Source organism: Triticum urartu, unplaced genomic scaffold, assembly GCF_003073215.2.
Source record: "Triticum urartu cultivar G1812 unplaced genomic scaffold, Tu2.1 TuUngrouped_contig_6592, whole genome shotgun sequence".
Taxonomy (NCBI): domain Eukaryota; kingdom Viridiplantae; phylum Streptophyta; class Magnoliopsida; order Poales; family Poaceae; genus Triticum; species Triticum urartu.
In genome coordinates this window covers 6,639-17,532 of record NW_024117364.1, presented here as the reverse complement: position 1 = coordinate 17,532, position 10,894 = coordinate 6,639, and the positions used below count along the sequence as shown (strand labels likewise).

Genomic DNA, 10,894 nt, shown 5'->3' with positions numbered 1-10,894 from the left:
GGGGGGTGCCCACCAGGGCGCCAGCGGTGGCCATGGTGGCCTGGATGGCCGCCACGATCCCGCCCGTGTACAGGAGGTAGTAGACGAGGGGAGATGGGCTGGGCATCCTACTTTTGGTAATTGGGCCAAACATGTACCATGGTTCTTTATGGTTATTTCTTTTCTTTTTTTGCTATACTAGTAAGATGCCCGTGCTTCGCTACGGGATCAAAAAAATAAGGTGGACTTAAGTTATAGTCAGGAACTCATACATTGATCAAAGTAAGGATATATTATTATTGATAGATAGACATCGAGCACAATCAAACATATGGTTTTTAATGAATGAACCCCTTCATCACGAAGCCGAACTCTTTCTTCTCCATCTCCATCTCGTAGGAAGACCCTTTGTTCTCCATACTCAGCTCTCTAATTAGGGGGAGACTTGTATAGGATCTGACCTTTAGATGAGATCGTAGGATCAACACCAAAATTTCATATTTAGACAATTCAAAAAATCTGAATTTTTTTACATACCTGCAAGGTATGTTTACAACTCTAAAAAACCAGCTTCAAACTCGGTCTACGGTAAGAGATTCAAAAAAAGACAAATTCGACTATGAATAGTGTCATCTTGGGGTGAATAGTATTTGGCACAATTCATATCCGATTTTGTCTTTCTTGGTTCTCTAAGTGTACTTCAAATTAGGAGCTGAAACCTTTTAAGGTTGTACATCAAACACGGATGTGTCTACAAATATTTTCAGAATTTTTGAACATGTTTTGAGTCTTCAAATAGATTGATCTCATTGATCTCATCTAAAGCTAGATCTAATACAAGTCTTCCCCGCTCGCTCTATCCTATATCGAAGGGAGAGAATGCAGCAAATATAAAATTCGTCTACACACGTGGCAACTGACAACATTCGCCAACTTTATCTCTCCATTTGCTTGTCTTTGGCTTCTGTTTGCTTAACATGGACTACAACTCCAGCCCGCACATAATTATCAGCTAGAAATGGTAAAGCACATTAATCACCTCACAAACATATCACATTCAGTAACCAGTCATGAAAACTCACATGAGAAAAGATAACACAATCACAAGCACTTGGTGCATAACTTACTTACATAAGAGAGTACATACAAGATTGGGCTGAGTAAGCAAGATTTTTTTTTGCGGGTAAGAGTAAGCAAGATTACTATGGCAAAAAGTAGAGATGATGTGCCATGTGTCAGCATCCTTCAAATAATAGCTTCGTCAAATGCAAGCCCTGTGGGCGTCACAGACGATAACTCTGAATTGCGATAAATGTGATAACCGCTCTCACCAGATCTCCCAAATCACCAGCACGTCCAGCAATCTTGATTACATATTATCATGTCCAGCCTTAGAACCACTGCAACAGAACTGCTTCTTTCCTTGGATAGGCTGTAGAAAGCAAAAAAGGATATTATGTTACCATTCATCCAGGAATTGAACATTTCATGCCACCAGAACTAATGTTAAGATAAATGGCAGTAATCAATATACCCAAATAACATACATACTTTAGAAGCCTAAAGAAGAAAGGCAATGCTACTGATGAATGCATGGCGGCAGTGTATATTGCATGGCACCTTTTGGATTGAGAGAAAGAACAGAGTTTTCAAGGCCTCGTCAAGCTCTACTTCTACTGTGCTGCTTCTTGCAAGAGATGTGATCGGCCTCCTTAAGGAGGCAGGGGAGTAGTAGCCTGAGGGTGGCATGGCTGGATGCATTTGGCTTCAGCCTATTTTCCCTTTTTCTTCCTTGTTGTAATCATTTCCGGCTACTGCTTCCAGCAGTTTTGTACAGTTTTTCCCTCTAATATAATGAAAAGGCAGAGCTCCTGCCATTCCGGTCAAAAAAATACATACTTTAGCTTGAGCACACTCTTATAAATGGTTCCAGGACAAACAAGATTGAAGGAGTGTTTAACTGAAGCTTTACTAAATATGTACAAGAAACATGAATCTGTATGCGGCACCACCATGAAGAGAGGAAATATTCCAGACATGACTCAGATAGCTAGTTCCACTTAATTAGTTATTTCATACCTTAGGCATTTATCAGGCCATGAAGTCATTTCTCAGCATAGTATACTCTTCTTTAGTTGTTTGCTCAAAACATTTATGCCAACAATATTAGCTTTGGAGCTCTCACATCATCCATCTGCTCACCTAAAAAGAATAAAGGATATTAGACAATCAGTACAGCATACGTGACAGTCGGGTATATTCAGGAAAAGGAAAAAAATATTGAGCCTGTAGAGGGTCTGTAGTATATTTAGTCAAGGAAAAAACAATGAACAACACTTGCAATACATTTCTGAAAGTCCTCTACATAAACTTCAGAACCATAATAGATGGGAAGCAATTTTAGATGATTGACCCTAGTAATATAGATAGATTGGATTTCTACAGCCACCAAATTGTACTTGAGTGATTCATACCTCGAACTACACGCCGAGAACTTCTTTGTAGACTATGTTCTTTGTAAATTTTGCAATGGAGTTGGATTGGCCTTCCTTTTGCTTATCTGGGACAGTAAGAATCTTCATATCACTTCTAGATGTAGCTCTAGAGAGAGCAACATAGAGTTGCCCATGTGAAAATACCGGTTCAGGGAGGTATACACCAACATTTGGTATAGTTTGTCCCTGTGCCTTGTTAATGGTCATAGCAAAGCTAAGTCTGACTAGAAACTGCTTCCTCTTGAACCTAAAGGGAAACATCTCGTCATCTGATGGGCAAAGAGGAATTCGAGGAAGGAACACCCTCTTACCAGCATGCTGGCCCAGCACAATCTCAGCATCAATTGCATTCCTCATGAAGCCCCGGACAACCAGCCTCGTCCCGTTGCACAACCCACTCGCTGGGTCAATGTTCCGTAACAATATAATAGGACAATTAATCTTCAACTTGAGGATATGGGAGGTAGACCATTAGGTGTCAGTGAATTCAAGAAATCTGCAGGGTAGTAGTTGTGTGGATCATCCTCCGCGTGATCAAAACTGTAGTATATCATCTCCTCCCCAGGAAATCTATCAATCATCCTCATATTGATTTTGTCAACGTACTCATTCCGAGTTGACAGAATTTCTCAGGACGTTATGTAGTTTGGATCCAAGAGGTTTTCATCTAGCGGCATCGGAAAAACACTTTCAATAAGCTTGTAAATATCATAGGCGGTGCCGGTATATGGTACACGAATCTCATCCGGAAGTCGTATGTAACCATCATCCATAGTATCTTCGGTGCCATTCCCAACACGCAGAAGATAATCAGCAAACCATGGATCACTCTGAGCCCTCATATTACGGACAAGTCTTATATGTCTCATACTCTCCCAAAGGTAAGACTTGCGTAGCGTCGCGTCAGTTATTTGTGACCTTGTTCCCTTGCGAACAACAGGAAGCACTTGTCTGAAATCTCCCCCAAACACAACTGTCTTTCCGCCAAATGGCAGGTCAGGTTGAGCCATGATGTCCCTCATGCTATTATCAAGGGCCTCGACTGCCTGTCGCCTTGTCATGGATGCCTCGTCCCAAATTATGAGGGAGGCGCTCATAAGAAGCTTAGCTGTCCCACTTTGCTTGGTGAAACTGCAAACCCCACCATCTTCAATGTTCAATGGTATTTTAAACCTCGAGTGTGCAGTCCTCCCTCCGGGCAAGATGGATGCAGCAACGCCTGATGTCGCTGTTGCAATAGCTATTTTACCCTCACTACGTACTTTTGCAAGTAGTGCTTTGTATAGATAAGTCTTTCCGGTGCCTCCCGGTCCATCAACAAAGAACACACCTCCTTGGCCACTATTGATTGTCATAAGTATCTCATCATATGCATATCTCTGTTCTGGGTTTAGGAAAGATGACAAGCCAAGGTGTTCTGGGTTCACCCCTATTGTGGACTCCTCTGTGATCTCCCTAGCCTCATTATTTGAGGCATCATATGACTCATCAATTTCTGGAAGAGGGAATGATGATATGTCCTTCCCCATCGATTCAAGCATACTTTTTATATCTAACAAAGCCATCTGCTCAACTGCATGAGGGGACATGTGGTTTAGTCGATAGTCTTCTGTCATAGCTTCCAAGTGTCTGTCCCATAGGCCACGCACATTACTGGGCTCACAAAAGACCAATATAGTAGCAAATAGCCTTCGAAGGGAAGATGGCATCTGAAAAACCTCAGCTTCATTAAGACACTCGTCAATAGTATTATCTGACTCGATAAGACCCCTCCTTTCAGCAGCTTCACGAAATGTCGGGAATACAATACCATCCACTGTCCTTGAGTCTTGGAAAGATGTAGCACCTGTGACATGGTTTAGAAGCACTCTAAGATAATATCTCTCCCCTTCGGCTGGATGTGCAGACACAATTCTCCCAATCTGTGTGCGTTCATCCCTCCTTTTCCAATATTTTCCACCCGAGATCCAAACAAAAGATGTCGGAAAATCCTTATATAAAATTCCCCGGGCCAAATCATATTTCTTGTTTGCTTCAAAATACTCGGTTAGCATGGTCTTGGAAGCTCCTTCCTGAGAGAGGACATCGTTCAGATTTGCGCCCGCCGGGAATGACACCATGTGCATATTAGGGAGGTGGAGTTGTAGCTGCCTAACAGAAGGAAATATCTCACTAAGGTCAAAACCATAGATCCTCCATAATGCTTCTGGTGGTGTAACCCATTTGGAATCTCTGTATTGCTTTATTTCATCAATGTTTCCATCACTATCCACCGCGTTGATAGAAACAGATGCTCGATCATGCCCCTTATATATGTATTTAAAGAGGTACTTCACGGCTTTTATGCTTGAGCAAACCTCAACATTGATGTGGCAGCTATACCTTCTTAGTAGGTAAGGATTGTATGGAACAACCCACCTATTGTCTAAATCTTCACCCCGTACCTTTGCACGACGTCCTCATCTCTCCTCCGGTATATGGGATATGAGTCCTTTCCCTGAAGGGTTGACGGATTAAATGGTCGTGGATAGTAGTTCTTGCAGCTACCATTTTGCATGCACACGTTCTTGGGGTTGAGGACTCCACACGGGCCATGCATCATGTGCTTGACGACCATTTTGTACAACTCTGGGTACTTGGATTTGTCTGGCAATTCAGCAGATATTAGACAGTCATATTGCTTTGGGCAAGTTAGCTTGTACCTCCCCTCCATGATTAGGAGGAAATGAGCATGTGGCAGACCACTTTTCTGAAACTCAATGACATACACATATGCTGCTACCTTACCGAGCATGTGCTTTTTAAAAAGTTGTATCTTGAGGTCTTCCAACTTTGCTCGAAATACTTGTACGATAAGATCAAGGCGATCCTGTGGGGTTTGTCCAGGCTCCAGCTCACTAATTATCTCATCCCAATTCGGATTGCAAGTCATGGTTAAAAATATGTCTGGTTTCCCATACTTTTGCACCAAGGCCATGGCATCAAGATACCTTCGTCTCCTATCTCTCTTTCCCCCAATAAATGATGTAGGAAGTATAGTCCATTTGCCCACTGCATCCGCACAGTTTTCCCCAGCTTGAAGGCTATCAACAACACCTTGGTAAAGATCAGCACGTATTTGTTTCTGGTGATTTCTGATATAGTCCAATCTTGAGCTCTCAACCTTGATGTACATATCAACCACATACTGTTGGAACAGTCGTTTACCGTATAGCATGGTGTTAAATACACCACAACGTATTTGAAACTTGTAGCAATAGTAGTCTCTAACAGATACGCATAATCGACTATTTGTATATGTACCTATGGAAATGAGAGGTAACAAGAGGAAATATTAAGAAAAGTAAGTACAATGAGGATAAACAAAATGAACACGTGCTATTTCTGTTATATGAATTACCTAGACTATGTCGACCACTGCGACGAGATTGAAGTATCTCATTCAAGTTGACGCCGTTCTTTGGGATTTCAGGATGCCAACCAATCTCCCCTCTTGGAAAGAATAAAGGGTAAGACAACGGATCATAGCATCTATAATATGGTCGTATGCTATATCTCTTGTTGTCGTTACCAAACAGTACTATGCTACAATCAAAGTGCTTACATAGTTCATTACCCTTAACCCAAATAGCCGCAACCTCCGATGATATAGGCAAGTTATATCTCCGTTGGTCCAACCTCGTATCGGTATTCAGTTCAATACGGTATTCCTCAAGGTCATCGACTCCACCTAGATTCCTGAATGTCTCAGAATAAGGATTTTCCTTGAGGATGTCGACAAGCCTACGAATGACATCTCGGTCTAGGTTTGGGGAGTGCCGAAACCTATGTTGTAAACTTGGATCATCATCATAGAAGTAGAGCTCCAAATGCTTAGGTCCATCTTGAGTTGGACCAAATGAGAAGACGTTGTGGTAAATCTGACCGTGAGCTCGGAACGTATACACTCCTGAACTCATGTTTGTGTATCTATTGTCCAGACTGACTCCAAGGGTGGTGAATGAGAAGTGTCCATTAAAGTACCGAATGTTCTCCCTAAAATGCACAGCATTGGGATCTGAACTTGTGTATAACATTTGAAGTTCCAAGGGAGGTTCTGAGTGTGCTAGGTTAATCTTTCCGGACCGACAACAAAATCCACTTGTTTCATACTGGAACCTCTTTGCACCACAATGATTGCAATCAGGTTTTGGTGTCAACATGTGAGTACTTACTGGTATATTGTGGTAGACATGATCATATAGGTCGGGGACAATGGTGTCTGTTGTAAAGGCATCTACCAAGTCTTCATCGTCACCTACATATACATGAGATGAATGGTGTTATATAGGTCTTGCATTTTTTTGTGCTACATGTAGAGAAATAAGGTATCCATGGCATTGGCAATACCTCTCCCAGCAAATGCGAAGTACTCATCATCTTGTTCTTCAGACATGTGAGAATCATCATCATCGGCGACAAAGCTTTCTATTGGGGAATCTGAACATACGAAACCATCGTGGGGTGATGATGAATTGTCCACTGATGTAGATGTTGGACATTGCACCGATGTGACTTCCCTCTGCTGGGTAGTATCATTTTCTCCTAAATGTAATTTGAATATCGATGTTATTACATATACTGTGAGTAGTGTGTGTTATAATATAATTAGTAGAGAAAAGTAGGCGTCCACACCATAAGCGTACCTGTGCTAGTGAAAAGTATGTGATCATATTCCACCATTTCAGTTATGCTTCCTAGATTACCTGTTAGGTTGATGACAGTGTCAAAATACCAGCTAAACCTTTGACAAAATTGGCAAAAATGAACAGATGTGTGTGAGAATTACCTTGAATTGTAGCAGAAGTTTGTGCGAGCGTACTTGGGTAGCTAAAGACATAAGAACTTGATGATGGATGTCCCACCAATGAACCTGTAGGTCACTGTAGTGCAATAGAATCCCTGCAGAGGGCATCTCGTTTAGATGCGTAGCTTGCATTACGTTGAGCTAGGAGTGCTTGCCGCTCTTCAGGTTGTAGGCTTTGCCTACGTGCTCGCTGGCGTGCATTTATTTCTTGCCTCTCATCTAATGTCAAACTTTGCCTACGTGCTCGTTGGCTTGCATTCCTCTCATCAAGTGCCATTCGTTGTCTTTTTTCTCTTCTTTGTGCATTAATCTTTTCCTTCTCGGCAGGTGTTAAATTTTGCCGACGTGCTCTAACACGTTCTCGCCTTGCTTGGATTTGTTCTGGTGTACGGCTAGCATATCTTATTGCTTCACATGCACGCTTTCGCCCTATAGCATTTTTATGAGAAATTAATTAAGTAGTTAAATAAAATTACTTATGCACACAATTTCACCTTATAGATTTACCTTTTGAGCTTTTTCCGCGCTCCAAGCCCTCAGTTGATATGAGCTTGCCATTAGAAGGAAAAATCGTAGATGATTCGTTTGTCACTTCATCGTCCAAAGACGAGTGACTTGAACTTGTCATATCTGTTGGCTCACGTATAAATAGACTTGTATGAGCACTTGGCATGCCACTGGAGCAAGTTCTGTTGGAATTGGCTACAAAATAATGCATTCAAACTGCACACTGATTAGATGAAATAAGCTATGAAATGCATAAAAACTGCAATCAGATTAGATATAAATAATTCAGGATGTTGGAGTCAGTTATGTAAGATGTGTATCATTCAGTACTTTTCCAACTGCTACTGATACAATATTCAGACGGGGGAAGCTAGAATGAGTTTTTTTTATGTATGGCCATCATGCGTGAAACATGGGCCACAAAAACCTCCCATGGAAATACCACGCCACTCCATAGATGAAAGGTGAAGCGCTTGGCCTATGGCAAATATAACCAAATCAGTATAATACATGAACCTTCAAATTCTTAGTTTGTGATTCCTTTTATAATACTCAAGTTTCATTCCACAAGATGATTCTGGAAAGATATTGCAACTAAACACTGCTTATGGAAAAATAGAAAACAGTTCCATGTGCTACCACCACCACATATGCAATTGCACAAGTAAGATTGTCTAATAACAAAGATGAAGTAAGGGTTGATGAGATCGTAGAGAAGATTTTAATATTCATTCACAACCCATACCTTGCCCTTGACGAAGAAGATTAGATGGCGAAGAGGAGTGAATCACACTTCCTCACACTCCCTTCAATCTAAAGGTTTGCCTGACCAATGTGTGACTTCTTGGGGGTGTAGTTTGAGCAGCGTGAGTCCCATATGCCTGCCCACTTATTTATATTGGGTTGTAGGAGTGGTTTCTAGAGAGTTCGAACTGGGCGCGCGGATTTGAACTTTGACAGAAATTTTGAACTTGGGAGGCGGGACGGGCGGGAAGGAGAGGCATCTCACCAGACCAGACCAGCCGTCAACCATCACACCAGACCAGCCGTCTCTAAGACAGGGTTTACTGGAGGAGGACGCGGGAGTGAACCAGCAAGTACTCGAAGGGAACGGCCTGGAGCGCGTCGGCAGGGAAGCTGGCGTCGGCGTCGCTGAAGAGGCGGCCAGGAGGAGGGGGTGGGTGGCCGGGTTTCTGCATCAGAGAAGGAGGCAAGAGTGGCGTCGCGAGCTCGGGGGATGGAACGTGCCGGCGGCGTACTTGCCAACGTCGCCGTCGGAGGAGATGGGGTGGAGGGAGGAGACGCCGGGAAGGAGGAGGGGGGAGTTGGTGGGCGATTGGGCTGCTGCGTCAGAGGATAAGGCAAGACAGGGGTCGCGGAATCGGAGGCGGACGGCGGCGGTGGCGTACTTGCCGACATCGGCATCGGAGGAGATGGGGTAGGAGGGACAACAGCGAGGAGGGGGATTGGTGGGCCTGCTACATCAGAGGGCGAGGGAGGAAGGAGAGGCGTCACGAACTGGGGGGACGGGCGGCGACGGCGGCGTGTTTGCCGACGTCGGCGTCGGAGGAGACGGGTTCGGCAGGAGGACAAATCGGGAAGGGCCGGAGGGGGAGGTGGTAGTGAGCGGTGGGGATGCTGCTGCAGTGAGGAGGCGGAAGAGGGCATTAGGAGCGGACTGCGTCGGCGGCGCCAGCGGTGTGTGGAGCGGCAGCGCGCTGCCCTCTTCGGTTCCACTGTTTTCTTTTGTTTTCGTGAAGGATCTGGATAAGGTTGGGATGGCTGGAGCTCAACGAAGAGACACAAGGTTTTTTTTACAACATGTATCGCGGTTGGCTCCCATGCGTCGGATGCAGATCTGATGGTTGAAAATGAAGTATGGCAGGCACACCATCATACCAACTGAGTATTTTATAGTAGTAGAGATAAGTAGCTATGTCCTCTGAAAAGTTTAGTGATCAAACGAATTCTGTTAATTATGAAACTTTGCTTAAACTTCCAGCGCAAGATTATTGATCCACGCATAAGTCTCTAGAATATTCGGAAAAGGATAATTATTTTTTGAATTCAAAAATGCCAAGTTACGTGTTGTTGGACCACTTTAAATATTTCTAGGGGCATTTGGGGAATTCAAATTATGTTGGTTTCTTCATGAAAAATAGTTAGTGAATATTTACAAGCAAACAAAGATTTTTATTTGTGGTTGGGATAAATATTGTTTTTACTTTATTTTAAATTTGAGTTTGACTTGAATTTTGATCAAGTGACCATTGGCTTAGTAAAAAGGTGATGACGTGGTATCATAAGGGGGAGATTACTATAGCATGATTATCGGGGTGCTATAAATCTCCTCCACTACAAGAAATCGCGTCCCGAGATTTAAGAGGTAGAGTCAAGGGAAAAAGTTCTGGTTACGAAATTCTAGCAAGTGTTATCGGGCTTGGTTGCCATTCTCGAAGAATTGATCCCTCTCGTTGATGTCTTCATTTCTCTACTTCAGGTCAGCATGATGAAGTCGTCATCCCTTCTTCGGGAACTCCATCGTACTTACGAATAGGTAAGGGCAGCTCGGCAACTATAAAATGCTAAGAGGGTATTCATCTAAGCACTTCTCCCATTACAAGAAAGATCAATCTAGTAGGCCAAACTAAACCGATAATTCAAAGAGACTTGCAAAGATATCAAATCATGCATATAAGAATTCAGAGAAAAACCAAATAATGTTCATAGATAATCTTGTTCATAAATCCACAATTCATTGGATCTTGACAAACACACCGCAAAAGAGTACTACATCGAATAGATCTCCAAGAACATCGAGGAGAACTTTGTATTGAGAATCAAAGAGAGAGAAGAAGTCATCTAGCTAATAACTATGGACCCGAAGGTCTATGGTAAACTACTCACGCTTCATCGGAGAGTCAATGGTGTTGATGTAGAAGTCCTCCGTGATCGATTCCGCCTCCGGTAGATCACCGGAAAAGGCCCCAAGATGGGATCTCACGGATACATAAGGTTGAGGCGGTGGAAAAGTGGTTATGTGGCTCTCCCTGATGTTTCTAGGGTA

General features: G+C 43.0%; 1 protein-coding gene and 1 long non-coding RNA gene across 6 annotated transcripts; both read right to left on the bottom strand.

The window, feature by feature from the left end:
- Positions 1–987: 987 nt before the first annotated feature.
- On the bottom strand, positions 988–7,526 carry LOC125530835. 5 transcript variants are annotated; one of them, XM_048695253.1, is made up of 6 exons: positions 7,303–7,526; positions 7,160–7,219; positions 6,864–7,058; positions 6,689–6,771; positions 2,059–2,181; positions 988–1,411 (listed from the first exon to the last, which is right to left on the bottom strand). In XM_048695253.1, the coding sequence occupies exons 2-5, from the start codon at positions 7,194–7,196 to the stop codon at positions 2,161–2,163; spliced, it is 336 nt and encodes a 111-aa protein (XP_048551210.1). In that variant the 5' UTR covers positions 7,197–7,219; positions 7,303–7,526; the 3' UTR covers positions 988–1,411; positions 2,059–2,160. The 5 variants fall into 4 exon arrangements, with proteins under 5 accessions (XP_048551210.1, XP_048551208.1, XP_048551207.1 ...); XM_048695255.1 differs by lacking the exon at positions 988–1,411 and adding an exon at positions 1,431–1,850; XM_048695251.1 differs by lacking the exons at positions 6,689–6,771; positions 6,864–7,058; positions 7,160–7,219; positions 7,303–7,526 and adding exons at positions 1,600–1,850; positions 2,454–5,777; positions 5,875–6,682.
- Positions 7,527–7,636: 110 nt separating this feature from the next.
- On the bottom strand, positions 7,637–9,317 carry LOC125530836. Its single transcript, XR_007293002.1, has 3 exons — positions 8,573–9,317; positions 7,828–8,305; positions 7,637–7,749 (listed from the first exon to the last, which is right to left on the bottom strand). It is a non-coding gene; the product is annotated as an uncharacterized LOC125530836 (long non-coding RNA).
- Positions 9,318–10,894: the final 1,577 nt, after the last annotated feature.

Coding starts and splice junctions, on each gene's coding strand:
- LOC125530835 (XM_048695251.1), bottom strand. CDS start 6,676: ATGTTGACACCAAAACCTGATTGCAATCATTGTGGTGCAAAGAGGTTC. Junction 5,778..5,874: donor CAGTGGTCGACATAGTCTAG/GTAATTCATATA, acceptor TCATTTCCATAG/GTACATATACAAATAGTCGA.